The sequence below is a fragment of the Carcharodon carcharias genome, chromosome 4 (genome assembly GCF_017639515.1).
Source record: "Carcharodon carcharias isolate sCarCar2 chromosome 4, sCarCar2.pri, whole genome shotgun sequence".
Taxonomy (NCBI): domain Eukaryota; kingdom Metazoa; phylum Chordata; class Chondrichthyes; order Lamniformes; family Lamnidae; genus Carcharodon; species Carcharodon carcharias.
Window position 1 is genome coordinate 25,186,167 of NC_054470.1, and position 14,906 is coordinate 25,201,072.

A 14,906-nucleotide genomic window follows, 5' to 3' on the forward strand; every position below is an offset into this window, starting at 1 on the left:
CACTAACCCTTAATTGTTTGCCTTATGTCTTTACTCAACAATGGCATCTCATTTATATTTAGTTTATTCTTTCCTAGTAGTGGAAATATTATTCCTGTACTCCATTGAACACTGTCTTAAATGTTTCCCATTGTTTTCTACATAGTTGTTTGCCAATTTAGTTGCCCATTTAATTTTTCCAATTTCTATTCTCAGCCCCTCAAACTCAGTTTTTCTCCAATCTTTTAACCTATTTTTGTCATACTTGTGTCCTCTTCTATTATCATCTTAAAGCCTATTATATTATGATCACAATTGCCCAGATGTTGCCCTATTTTTACTTAATTTAGCTGCTCTGGTTTATTCCCTGTTACTAGATCGAATAGAGAATCTCTCCTTGCTGGGCTTTTTTGCTCTTGAGTTAGAACAGAGTTCTGTACACATTGTAGAAATTCTATTCCCTTATCCCCTTTAACTAGCTTTTCTTTCCAATTAATACCTAGGTAGTTAAAATCCCCCATCATGTATTTTTAACTAAAATCCATAATTTATCTGCACATTTCTTCCTTCATTTCCCTTCATGATTAGGTGGTCTGTAGGTTAGTATGAAGGATCCTTCATTATTTTCATCCCTATTCTTATGGATTCTACTTCTATCTTGCTGATGGTTGCATCCCTTTTCCCTACTACCATAGTTGTCCTCAATAAGGGCAGTTACTCTTCATTTTCTATTTGCCCCTCAATCTTTATAAATATATATTTTATACCCTACAATATTTAACTTCCAGTCCTGCTTTTTCTATAACCTTGTCTGAGTCATCCCTACTCTGTCTGGTTCCTCCAATTGCAGGATTGCCTTCAGCTCCCCCTTTTTGTTATAGACACTGAACATTGCTGTCTGGACATTTTAACTCAATTTCAATAGGATTTCCTCTCACTTTATTCTGAACCATTTCTTCAGACTCCTGCTTGATAATTCTGCTTATTCCCTTGCTATCACTGTCCTCCCTTACTTCATTCTTTCCTATACTCTCCTTTCCTGTTTGGCTTACATTTCGGCTGTTTGTTTCTTGTAGATCCCTCATACCCTATCCCCTTAATAGTTTAAAGCCTTTGTCTTATCTCCTTATATACTCTTTTCACTAGGACAGTGCTTCCCAAACTATTATCCAGTGTGACCCATTTTAACACTTAAAAATCAATGTGACTTGCCAGAGCAACAAAAGCAAAACAGCAAATAAAACAGCATAGTGACATTCAGTATATAATTATTAACGTTTATGTATTATAGATCAACATATAATTCATTATATAAATATGAAAACCTGTGTCTTTGGCGTACTTTGTAGAGATTTTATTATTTTATGTACTCATGTACGTTTCAGCCAATCTCTCCATATTCCCTGGTAACAGGAGACTCAGTTCCCTGACACCCACAAAATAATCAACCCCTCTCTTCCTCCCCAGCCCCACAGTCAAACACACACTGTAATCAGCCCATCTCCTTCTCTCCCCTCCCCTCGCCTAAACACATGCCATAAACACTTTGCAATCAGGGGCTCAGCCCACGCAGCACACAGGTCAGCCAGCTGGTGACAGCCTGTGGGGAAGCACAGCACTTCTCACAGTTCAAGCTGGTGTGCAGCTGGTTCACCAGCCACATTCTCCTTTAGTGCCTAGCAGCTATTGTCTATTAAGAATTCTATAATTTCCTAACATACTTTAATTAAAACTTGCTATTCTTATAAAGTTCCCTCTCCCATATTCCATTAGATTAAACTGATGCTAGAGAAAAACTTGTAATTGAAGCTGTCCCTTTCAGACTGAATCATGTAATAAGTAGGAAGGTTATTTCTCCACCACCACTCCACCCCATTCCTGTACCACTCACTAATGTATTAAATGACTCCTTGTCAGGCTCCAGTTATTTTTTATCAGATCAATTTCTTTGTTAATCCATCTTTCTATCACACAGTGCGCACCAGGTTCCAATATGGACCAAGGAACTAGAACCCCCAAGTTAGTGGGTCCCCTCATGTGACACATTTAAATGGTCGTAAGAAGATGATCCCACAGGCCAGGCTGCCAGTGCCAAGAACAAATCCAGTAGAAGGATTCAGTGGGAGAAAGATGAAGTGGAGGAAGAGAAAATCAGTGATTCATGTTTCAAACTTATTGTTCATAGAGTTGGCACCAGGCGAGACTCTCCTCACCGACTTGTTGGGAGAGAGAAACCAAAAAGCAAGAAGAGCAAGATTGGGCCTTTGGTGCAGGGGGCTGTCTCAGAGGAAGGCCGGGGGGTCACAACTGCATCCACAGTATGGGAACTATTATAGCAGGACATGGCCCCATCCTGGTTCAGATGGAGTCCATCAAATCAGTACAGCTTCTTCATCTGCCAGAACTGGTGCCTGTGTGTCATGAAAAGAAACCCCTATTTCCCACACCAGCCCTTTAACCGTGTGTTAATTCTTCTGATCTATCTGCTCAAATGCCATGTGGGTCTCAACAATAATCCAGGGATTATTACCCATGAGGTCTTTTTAATTTAGAGCCTAACTCCTGATACTTTTTCATCAGGACCCTCTTCCCTGTTTCCACCAAGCTATTTGTTCCAACATGGACCAAAACAGCTGGATTTACCCCCTTCCTTTTCAAGTTCCTCTCCAGCCACTGTAAGCTATCCCTTACCATCTCAAGGTAGATAAAGCACCTTTTGGGATAATAAAAGCAAAATACTACAAATGCTGGAGATCTGAGGCAAAAACAAAGTGCTGAAAAATGTCAGCAGGTCTAGTAGCATCTGTGGAGAGAGAAAACAGAGTTAATGATTCGAGTCCAATATGACACTTCGGAACTGAAGTGACACCTTTTTGGATTCTGTTCTCAGCTGCAGAGGAAGCTGTCTATCTCCCTAATGATAGATTCCTATTACTATAGCATTTCCATTCTGCTCTTCACACAACCCCCGCCCCCACCCATTTAAAGGTCAGCTGTCTGAGCCCTGGTGCTTCAGCCTGAGTTATGGCTGCTGTCCTCTCTGCAGTCTCTCCCCTTGCCCTCATGGACAGTGTTGAACCTGTTGGACAGAACTAGTGTCTCCAGGACTTCCTTCTAAATCCAGGACCTCTCCTAAATCCTCACTACCTGACTCCCTATCAACCACACGCTCCCTTTCCTGTGTTATGGACAGGAGAGAGGAAGAAATTGAACTTCTTTATCTTCTCTCCATCTGTCCGTAAGCAGAGATGTTTTTGAATTATTGTTAAAGTAGTCTGTGGGGAAGCATGCTTTACTCTTCCAAACTTGAAATCAAGCTGAATGACCCTGAGCCAGAGAGATTTGAGATGGGGACATTTCCTGCTGGTGTGTTTGTTCAGGACATCCACAAGCACTCACCTTCTGAATCTCAGACACACAACTTCTCTGCCATATCTTACGTTAGTCAGATTTTATTTACCGCAGAAGACGCAACACTGCGGTTTACCGCAGTTATTTATTTAGTTGACTAAAGACTTTAATATAACTACAAATAATAAATTAAGAGTTAAGTTGTAAATTTAATTCTGTTACATAGAGGCAAAATACTGTGGATGCTGGAAATCTGAAACAAAAACAAAATGGTGGAAAAACTCAGCAAGTATAGCAGCATATGTGGAGAAAGAAACAGAATTAAAGTTTTGAGTGGAGTATGACTCTCCTTCAAAACCTTAACTCTGCTTCCCTCTTCACAAATGCTGCCAGGCCTGCTGAGTTTTTCCAGCACTTTGTTTTATTTTCTTAATTTAATTCAGTACTTAAACTCACCCGGACATAGTTTAAACTACTGCCCTACAATTCCTTCTTTCTGAAAAAGAAAAGGAATAACCACACATTCATTCTCAAACATTTAATCATACAGACACAGTGGCTGCATTCTGTGCAATCTGGAATCAGTCTCCCACTGCCCAGCTTTTGGGAGGATTTTGTGCTGATTCGCACCCTTGATGGGGTGTCCACTGTTGCATTTTTTTTCCTGCAGTGAGTATAATTTTTGTGTGAAATGGTTGCAGAAGTGGGTTCCATTTGAATAGTCTTGCATTGTCTTTTGAATTTCTCCACTGATCATGATTATGATCCATGTAGACTTTATATCCATTGCTGACATATATTTCAAAGTGCTTGACAGCAAGCAGCAGTCCTAGAGTTTCCTTCTTCCACAGTGGAGTACCTCTTTTTTTGGTGCCCAGTTTCTTTGAGAAATACCCAATACATCTCTCACTGCCTGATTCTTCATCTTGGAGTAGAACTCTGCGTACTGCTAAGTCAATTGCATTGGTTGGCTGAAGCTCGGAGGTGCCAGCACCAGTTTGTTTGTTTGTTCCTGTGACTTTCAACCTCCTGAAAGTTGTTTGACACCACCTGACCACACTACCTTTTGAATTTTTCTGTAGCAAGTCTGTCAGTGGAGCAGCTAAAGTACCAAAGTTCTGGAGGAACTTGTAATGGAACCTACACCTCCCCTAAAATAACATTGGTTTCTGTGTCTCCAGCACTAAAACGGGAAATAGTCAGCACTTGTACTCTTGCTGCCTTTGGTAGCATTCGGCTTTGACCCACAACATGCCCGAGGTAGGTTATGTGAGCTTTAGTGAGCTTGCTCTTTGCAAGGTTTACCACAAAGTTAGCAGACTACAACCTTTAGAATAGGGTTCTAACTGGTCTAGGTTGCCTCTCTAGCTTCCACTGTATGCTGACAGATTGTCCAGGTAACACTTTCGAGTAAAAACACGTTTCCATCTGTTCCTATTCAGATGAAGTTACATTGTTTCATAGTTTGCCATTGTGAGATTTGAACTCTTGATCTTGGGGTTACAAGCCCAGTACCATAACCACTTGGCTATTTAGGCCAAGCTCAGATTGTCCAGGTATACTACATAATTGTGCAAGCTCGTGACTATCTGGCTCATCAGCTTTTGGAAGGTGAATGGGCATTCCTTAACCCAAATGGCATTAATTGGCATTGAAATAAACCATCTGATGTGAAGAAAGCAGAGACCTCTTTTGTTGGGGTGATTAGGGGGACCTGCCAGTTTTATTCTAAAAAATCTATTTTAGTGATGTAAGTAAAGTTTCCTACTCTGTCAATGGAGTCTTCGAGGCGAGGGATTGGGTATGAGTCGGCTCTGGTTACTGCATTAACTTTTCTGTAATCAGTGCAAAACCTTGTTGAACCATTGAGCTTGGGTACAGTTACAGTAGAGAACTCCAACCACTGTGGCTGGGCTCAGTCAACTGGTGCTCCAGCATATACTTAATTTTTTCTGGAAATTGAGCCAATTTCGCAGGACCGAGGTGATAGGGGTTTTGCTTTATAGGAAGGCTCTCTCCTACACATACATCATGTTGGGGTCATGCATCCTGCTTGTCCCTACATATCTCTCTAACTGCTGCAAGCAGCTTTGTCAAGTCCCCTCTCTGCTCTACATGTCTTGCCTCCCTAGCATTCCAGTGTTGGCTAACCTGATAGTAGGGGATCAATGGGAATCGTCCGGGCTGCCTTCTCTCTCTACCTCATCTTCACTGTTCCTTACGCCCTCGTCTTTCCTCACTATCTGGCATATCCATCCTTGTTCATCCGCTTTCTGGTTGTATCACAGCTTTAGCGTGTTGATGTGACACAGCCTTTGCTTTTTCCTATGGTTGAGATTGTCAATTAAATAATTTATTTTGCTGATCCTCTTTCATACACTGCATGGGCACTGAACCTGACTTTCAGCAGTTCACCTTGTATTGATAGTTGCAGTCTGCCTGCATTTTCATAATGCCTTGTGAGGTTTTAAGATGTTTTTGAGCCACTCATGGAAGACAAATACATAGTCTAATAAGGAAGTCTCTTCCTTTTGTTCCAAAAACCTCCTTAAGTAGTTTAAGAGAACCTCTCACCTTGTGACCATAAATTAATTCAAAGGACTAAAACTGGTGGATTCATTCAGTGAATCACTGGTAGCAAATAGATTTTTTTAATTCAATATTTTTTTTATTCAGCCCTTGATCTCAGTCATGGAGGTACAGCAGTATGTCCTGATCATTGTCTTTAGCGTCTGTTGGCACTGTTCCAAAAGCCCCTTGTGACTGTGGGCAATAGGCTGAGGACTTCAGATGGATTATGCCAAGGTTATTCAGGGCCTTTTGAAAAATCTGGGACATAAAACCTGTGCCCTGATCCAATTGGACCTTGGCAGGCAGCCTGTATCGGGTTAAGAGTTAAGTTAGCCTCTCGCTCGCTACTTTGGCTGAGATTGTTCTCTGGGAAATGGCGTCTGGGAATCAGGTAGCCACATCTATGATGATGAGAAGATATTGGTAATCCCTCCTGTTTTTAGTTGGGGCCCTATCCAGTCCACCAATGCACTTGCTGAATGGTTCCCCAAAAGCTGGTATGGGAATGAGTGGAGCAGCTTTTATTTCAGGTTGGGTTTCCCCCAACTTGACATGTGTGGCACATTTTGCAAAAATCCACCACATCCTTGTGGAGATGCGGCCAATAAAAATGTTGGCTTATGCCAGCTTGAGTTTTTCCGATACCAACATATTCAGCCATTGGAACTTCATGAGCAATCCTCACAATTTCCCTATGGTATCTGAGACAAGCTGCTACCTAGTGGAGCACTTTCCACCCTTTGTCTGTGGGTCGATGAAGGGGGTCTCCATTTCCTCATCAGAGCCTTATCCCTTAAATAGGAGCACTCTGGAACTCCTTTTTACTTCAGCTTCAGTCTGGACAGTCTGACGGTCAGCTTTTGAACACTGAGTTGGCTTGTTGAGCCTCAACTTGGGAAGACCTGTACAGCATTTCCTTTGGCTCATCCAAACTTCTGAAGAAAGTTTCAGACAGCCAGACTGCAGATTCATCTTTCTGCAGTATGAGTTCAGCCTCCTCTGATGGAGCTTGTTTGGTCATGGACAGGGTTACCATGCATTTGGAAAATGCAAGGAACTGCCTGCTTTATCTGTTTCATCTCCTAACCTCAGTTGGCTTCTCCAAGGCCACAGGGGAAGCTACCACCTTAGACCATACCAGGCCATTACCTAAGAGGAGGTTGATCCTCTCCACAGACAAACACAGGATAATTCCTATGGTAACTGGTCCTGAAATAAGGTTGCATTCTAGGTGCACTCGACATGAAGTGTTACAGACAGGGGAGGAAGGCAAAACTGAACTCCTTTATTTTCTTGCTGTCTGTCTGTAAGCAGTAGTGGTTTCATTTTTTAAATAGTCCGTGGCATGTTTCCCCAAACCCTCTGACTGTGAGGTCAATTTTTAAAGTGACTTGCAGCAAATCCCCTTTAAAGTTAAGTCAGAAGTATAATTTATTCACACATTCAAATCCAGGAATGGTCACAACTTCATACACACAATAAGAAGATAGGAAAGAAGAACTTTCACAAATATAAATAACTTAAAAGAAAAAACACCACAGATATGGATATCAGTTCAAGTGATTGCCAAATTCCAGAAAGTCAGAGTCTATTGTGGGTACCTTCATAGAGGAGCTACAGTTCAGTTGGATTCAACTAGCTGAAGCAGCATTTGCAGCATTCTTTTAAAGTTGAAGGTTTCGCAGCGAGATGAGGTTGGTATACAGAGACAAGATCTGCCCGGCACATGGTGGCAGGAATCTTACAAAGCAACAGGTTCCGAAGAGGCCTAGACTTGATGCAGGCTGTTGATCAGCCTGGAGTCCTGCTTTGATGTGGACATACTGGAGTTTAAACAGCACACTGAGTTCTGAGTCTAGAAATGTAATATTAAAACTTTCCAAAGGCCAGAACCTTGGGTCATATGATGTTGCCTATTAGTGAGTCAGTTGCAGGCTAACAAGCAGTTTCTATATATGCCTCTGGTCAAAATCCATTATTCACCTTAGGAGAGAGATGGTGGTTTTTTGTGCTTCTGCAGGTATGACTAGTTTTGATGGTTCTCCCTCTGTTATAGGACTAGGCTCAAGAGACAGATCATCTGCTGGTCTCTGGTTTGTTGATTGTAACGTGTCTTCACTTTGAGAGATGTGAGATTCCACAGATATAAGGGTTGAGCTTTTGTTCTGAAACTGCTGTTGGAAATTTTCATAAACTGTAATCAACATGTGAATCATGTGACCTGTAGCAGCTATCTTTTGGTTCAGTGAGGCCCACTTTTTTAAAGTAAGCGAAAGAGTAATGTTTGATTTAGAGAGTTTATGATCTCTTTCATGTCTTAAGGACATGACAAAAGTATAGTCATCTATCTTCCATTAAAACCTTTGCATTCAGTGTGCCCTGTGGGGGAAGATTGTGCCTTTTCCCAGCTGTAAAGATTGGGTGCCCCCTGTATTTCTAAGTAGGACTATGGACTTAGTTACCTCATTTGAGGGATATGGGAATCACTTCCCACTTAAACACAAAATCCTGGTAACCCTCAGGAATTCTGCTAAGTTCTGCTGCACTGAGTAGTACATTTACAGATCATAACAGTTAGAACCACAGCCTTGTTACCTGTGCTTTCCACCAGGGGCCCTTGGCCTGCACGGGTCTGGTGTATGCAACAAAACCTATCGGTTTATCCTTTATTTTCCAGCAGTCAACTTGGAGGTGGCCTGTTTTGTTGCAATGAAAGCATACAGGCTTTAAGGCATCACTCATGTTCTCAGCACCTTCCTTTTTAGCTCAAAGCCCTGTCCTGAGCTAAGGTCGTTTACATCACTAGCAGCAATTCCACTGGGCACTGACGACCTTTCCCTACTCAGTTCAAGCTGCCTTATTTCCTGGTCTTTTTGTGCTTTCAACTCCCTCTCAAACTTTTTCCTCTGGAAGGCTCTCTCTTTCCTGGAATTTGCTTTCTCCTCTTTCCTTTCTCTCCAGCCTTTCTCTTTCCTCTGCTCTTTCTTGAAAGTCTAGCCCTAGTTTCCACTGCTCCAGCTATATCTTTGCTAATGTTAGCCTGTCCTTCTGGTTCAACTCAAAAATGGGTGGCCAATATTTTGAGGATTTCAGGTTTCCTAGCTTTTGGTCTGACACTCGCTTCTACTTCTCTAGCTATGCTCCATAACTCTTTAATGGATAGAACTTTTAAGGTGTCCCAAGTTATTTCACTTGCCCATGAAGGTACTAGCCTCGAATGTGGATGTGTTAGTATTCTAGTACTGTAAACCACGAGAATATCTTTCTGGAAGCTTTAAATCTTGGGATCAATTTGATTTCTCGCTTCCAATTCTTCGTTGTCAAAGGTCCTATCTCTGACATGAGCCCCCATATTTCTGTTATGGCCAGGTGAGATGCGGAAAATGGCTCCCCTCTTTCTGCCTCTCAGTTGACTGTAACAGGTGTTTTTAAAGGAACCTGTTTTTAACAGGTTCTCTTCTAAGTTTTAAAAGAAAAAGAAAGTGTTTATTGCCCTTAACACCCGATAGAATTAAAAAAATGCTTCAACCTACACTTACACATGCATCTGTGAGACCCACATACACGCACGCACACACATAGAAGTAGGTTACAAGAAGGGAGTGTAGGTTAAATTGTTTGTCCAAAAGAATGTCAATCATATGCAGAGCCTGTAGGTTGATGCGTTGGATGGTTTGGGGCTGTGCTAAGTGATTTTTCTTTTACTGATTCTGCGCAGAGACGATTTAAAGTTTTGACAGATGATCTCTCTTTCTTTCCTCTAGAGTCAGCAGCTGTTTGGTTTATGTTGAAGACACTGCCTGTGGTGTTTGGTTGTCAGATTAAGGCAGGGCATACACTTTCAGAATGTCTAGAGAGAGAGATAGAGAAGGACCAGAAGTTCTCCTCTTGTTACCCACTCACGGTCCTTCTGACTCTGGAAAAGCAGTTTCTTTTTTAAAACAAAAAGGGTTGGTTTGCTATCAAATAACCTCCATCTGCAAACTAGATAGTTGCTAAATATGGTCACAGCAAACTAAGGAGCCCTCATTCCATGCTCATTCTTTAAAGTGATTCAACTGAATGGCCGTGGAGCCCTCTTGTCAGCCAGGCTTCATTGTCCAAAGTGATTGAGTTTAATAGATTGGTTTCCACCCACATGAATAAACAGATTATGTCTGAATGTCTGTTAATAGTTCAGGAGATGGGCCATTTACACTCACTTAAGTGATTTGTCCTGGTGTGCTATCTTCAGAAACAACGATTCCTTTCTGATAGCTTCACCTTGCAAATTACAAAGCTATCTAAACTTCGGCCATTTTAAGAACTGCCATTTAGGTCACTTAAAAATACTGTTGTCAGTCTTTTTAACACTTATCCTGTGGGTTCAGCCAACTTAGTAACTATAGTCATTTTTGATATAAAGTATTGTTTTGTAACAAAGAAGCATTGATTTATTCTTGGTTTTGTGAATGATTTGCCATTCAATTGTATGTTGCATAAAATGAGGGAGAAATCGATTAAATATTTATTTTCCAGGCTAAACGAGATGGACCAGAATTCAAAACCACCTACAGCAACATAGAGCAACTCATAAAGGTAAAAATTCCACTGTGCATTTAATAGAGATTTTCTATGTCACAGCTACGTGCAACAACCCGAATGCTATTTTTTTGGGCATTAGTACGGTCACCTCTTCGTTCAAGAAGACACATGCTAGGAGTAGTACTCTTGCTAATTGCATCAGACAATAGAGGTAATCTGCCTTTTTATTTCTCACCAATACATTTGTAGACATTCTTCTTGCATTTTCTGACTCCTTTCTGCCAATGTCCCTTCATTTATTCTTTGGTGGAATATTGAGTTTGTTTCGAATATTGCCTCAATTTTCTGTTCTGAATGTTCAATCTTGAAGGACTGTAATGTTCGTAGTAGAGCATGATTTAGATATCCCATTTTTATGACAGCTCAAGAAAGGAATTAACATAGCTCGTGCTGTAGTCTGCTTTTGCTCAAGTGCAAATAGGATCTGGAAATGATGACAGTTTTCAGTTTAGTTTCAAAAATGCTACACTGAGAGGTCGCAAGCGATTTTAGAGGTGGAAAAACTCTCAAGACAGCTGAAGTTGTCATGGGGCCCAATTGGAAGAAGAGGATGTCTTTACTAGATCTATTCCCCTCATTAACAAATATTCTGGTCATTGCCAGACCTACTGCTACAGCACCAGACTTGCTGCGACCTTAGAATCTATTAGCTCTTAGGAGCTATTCAGCCCATTGTGCTGTGGTAGTACCTTGAAAGAGCTATTTAGTTAGTCCTACTCCTGTGCTCATTCTCCATTAATTTAGTCTCAATTAGCACCAGAATTAGGAGCAGCAGCAGACCATTTGACCCCACTAGCCAGCTCTGTCTTTTGATAAGGTCATGGCTGATCTGATTGTGTCCTCAACTCTACTTCCTGTCTGCACCCCCCCCCCATCGTCCTGACTCCCTTATCGATCAAAAATCTATCTAACTCAGCCTTGAATATATTCAGTGACCTAGCCTCCACTACTCTCTGGTGAAGAGAATTCCATAGCGACCTTCGGAGAAAAATTCTCCTCATCTCATCTTAAATGGAGGGTTCCTAGATCTGGTCTCCCTGACGATGGGAAACATCCTCTCAGCATTGATCTTGTCCAGTCCCCTCTCATTCTTCCAAATGCTAATGGGTAAAGGTCCAATCTGTCCAACATTTCCTCTTAAGGATAACCCTTTCATCCCAAGAATCAGTCAAGTGAACCTTCTCAGAACTGCTTCTAATGCAATTATGTCCTTCCTTAAATAAGGGGACCAAAACTGTACACGGTACTCCAATGACCTCTTATTACACCCTGTACAGCTGTAGTAACATTTCCTTACTTTTATACTCTATTCCCCTTGCAGTTACACGCCAACATTCTTTTTGTCTTCCTGGTCATTTGCTGTACCTGCATACTAAGATTTTGTGATTCATGCACCAGGACACCCAGATCCCTCTGTACCAGAGTTCTGCAGTCTCTCTCCATTTAACTAATATACTGCTACTTTTTATTCTTCCTGCCAAAGTGGACAAGTTCCCATTTTCCTATATTATACTCCATCTCCAAATATTTGCCCACTTTATTTAACCTATCTATATCTCCTTATGGATTTTTTGTATCATGTTGAAAACTTACTTTTCTATCTATCATTGTGCTACCAACAAATTTATCAACCATACATTCAGTCCTTTCATCCAAGTCATTGAAATAGATTGTAAGTAGTTGAGGCCTCAATACTGATCTCTGTGGCACTCCACTAGTTACAACTTGGCAACCTGAAAATAACCCATTTATCTCAGCCCTCTGCTTCCTGGTTAGCTCAGCAATCCTCTAATCATGCTAATATATTAACCCCTCTGCTATATGCTCTTATTTTGCCTAAGTAACCTTTTGAGGCACCGTATCAAATGTATTTTAGAATTACAAGTACACCACACCCACAGGTTCCCCTTTATGTATATTGTTTATTAATTCCTCAAAGAACTCTAATAAAGTAGTCAAACACAATTTCCCTGTCACAAAACTATGTTGACTCTGCCTGATTGTTTTATGATTTTCTAAATGTCCTGCAATTACCTCCTTAATAATGCATTCCAGCATTTTTCCTATGACAGATGTTTGGCTAACTTAGTCTTAGACCCAGACTTCTCACCCTCAAACTGAATGCGAAATTCTATCACATTGTGTTCACTGTTGCCTAGAGGATCCTTTACTATGAGGTCATCTTGCCTCATTGCACATTACCAGGTCTAAAATAGCCTGGCCGCTTATTGGCACTGGAACGTCCTGCTCTTAAGAAATTGTCCTGAATACACCCTGAGTTCATCTTCCAGGCTACCTTTGCCAATCTATATGAGGAGTAAAGTCACCCTGGTTATTGCAGTTCCTTTTCTTACAAGCATACATTACTTCTTCCTGTATACTTTGTCCTGCAATGTAGTTGCTGTTAAGGAACCTATAAACCACTCCACAAGTGATGACTTTCTTTTGCTATTTCTTATCTCTACCAAACTACATCTTGATCCCTCACTACTGTACTCATGTCTTGTCATGTAATTAATAAACCTACCCCACCATCTGTCCCTAGCTTCCTTCCTGTCCTTCTGAAATATCAAATACCCTTGAATATTTAGGGCCCAGCTTCATTCACCGTGCAACCATGTCTCAGAAATGGCCATCAAGTCATACGTATTTATTGCTATTTGTGATATCATTTTATCCATCTTGTTACAAATGCTGCATGCATTCAGTTACAGAACCCTCAATTCTATCTTTTTACCATTCTTGCAAACTCTGTCCTTAGCTGCTGTCGCACTATTAAGTTAATACACTCTGTTCCTTCCTGCCGCACTGTGGATATTATGACTCAGATCACAATTGCCTTGTCCCTTCTCTTCAATTTACCACAGCTCTGCTGATGTAATCCCTCCCCTTCTCCACCCCGCACTATTTAAGTTAAAGTCCTCTCTACCATCCTAGTTATACAACTTGCCAGAACACTTATTTCAGCACAATTCAGGTGAAGACCATCCCAATGGTTCAGCTCCTGCTTTCCCCACTACTGAAGCACTGCCTCATGAATCAAAACCCAAATATTCCCCAATAATCCTTGAGCCATGCATTCAGCTCTCTAATCTTCACAGAATCACAGAATTCTTACCATGCAGAAGGAGCCATTTGGCCCATTGTGTCTGCACCAGCTCTCGAAATGAGCATTTCATTTAAGTGCCATTTTCCAGCCTTCTCCCTATAACCCTGCATGTTGTTTCCTTTTCAAATAGCAGTCTAATTCCCTTTTAAATGCCTCGATTGAACCAGCCTCCACCACACACTCAAGCAGTGCATTCCAGACCTTAACCACTCATTGCGTTAAAATGTTTTTTCTCATATAATTTTTGCTTCTTTTGGCAAATTACTTTAAATCTGTGCCCTCTCTTTCTTGATCCTTTCATGAATGGGAACAATTTCTCCCTATCTACCTGTCCAGACCTCTCATACTTTTGAATACCTCTATCAAATCTCCTCTTAACCTACTTTTCTCCGAGGAAAACAGTCCTAATTTCTCTAATCTGTCTTTGTAACTGAAGTTCCTCATCACTGGAACCATTCTCATGAATCTTTTCTGCACTCTCTAATGCCTTCACGTCCTTCCTAAAGTGTGGTATCCCAAGCTGAGCCCAGTACTCCAGCTGAGGCCGGACTAGTACCTTATACAATTTTAACATAACCTCCTTTTTCTTATACTCTATGCCTCTATTAATAAAGCCTAGAATACCGTCTCTCAAACAGTCTGTAGTGATTGTAGTTATAACCTTTCCTAGTGTCTTTAGGGGTCATGTGATTGTACTGACAAATCAGCTCTAAGCGTGGGTAATCTGAGGGGCGGAGTTTTCTAGTCATGGACCTGGTTCAAGCATATAACTTTATTACAGAGTTTATTTAAAGCTATCTGTTTCAAGTAAGAAAACTGTCCAGTGCATCGAGTTTATTACAATTGGTGACAAGGATAAATAGCTCCGGCGCTGCACCTTGCCTTATGAAGGTGAGTACATCAATTCCTAAGGAAATCTTAGGCACCCTTTCCTACAAGTGTTACTAAACTCAAGTCCTTCTTGCCAAACTTATCAATTGTGTTAGCGCCTTTATATTTTCTACTGAAAAAGAACCACAATTGGTCATGGAATGCGTAATAGGAAGAAGCCTTCATAAAGGTTAAGAAGCTTATCATGTCTACTAGTACACTATGACCCATCAAAAGAATTAGTATTAGTTTGTGACACATCTCCTTATGGGGTGGGAGCTGTGTTGGCACACAGGATGGAAGATGGTTCCGAAAGGCCATTAGGCTATGTCTCCAGAACCCCCTCTGCAATCGAGAAGGGTTATTCACAACTTGAAAAGGAAGGTTTATCAGCAATAGTTGAAGTGAAGAAATTCCATCAGTATCTGCATGACTGACATTT

General features: G+C 41.1%; 1 protein-coding gene across 7 annotated transcripts in view; it reads left to right on the plus strand.

The window, feature by feature from the left end:
* The window catches only part of vps13a (vacuolar protein sorting 13 homolog A), a 524,014-nt gene that overhangs the window by 197,162 nt on the left and 311,946 nt on the right, over nt 1-14,906 (plus strand). For all 7 annotated transcript variants that reach the window (XM_041186720.1, XM_041186723.1, XM_041186721.1 and 4 more), the window contains exon 28: nt 10,420-10,479. In XM_041186720.1, coding sequence (XP_041042654.1) covers nt 10,420-10,479 — 60 coding nt within the window. The remainder of the gene's footprint in view (nt 1-10,419; nt 10,480-14,906) is intronic.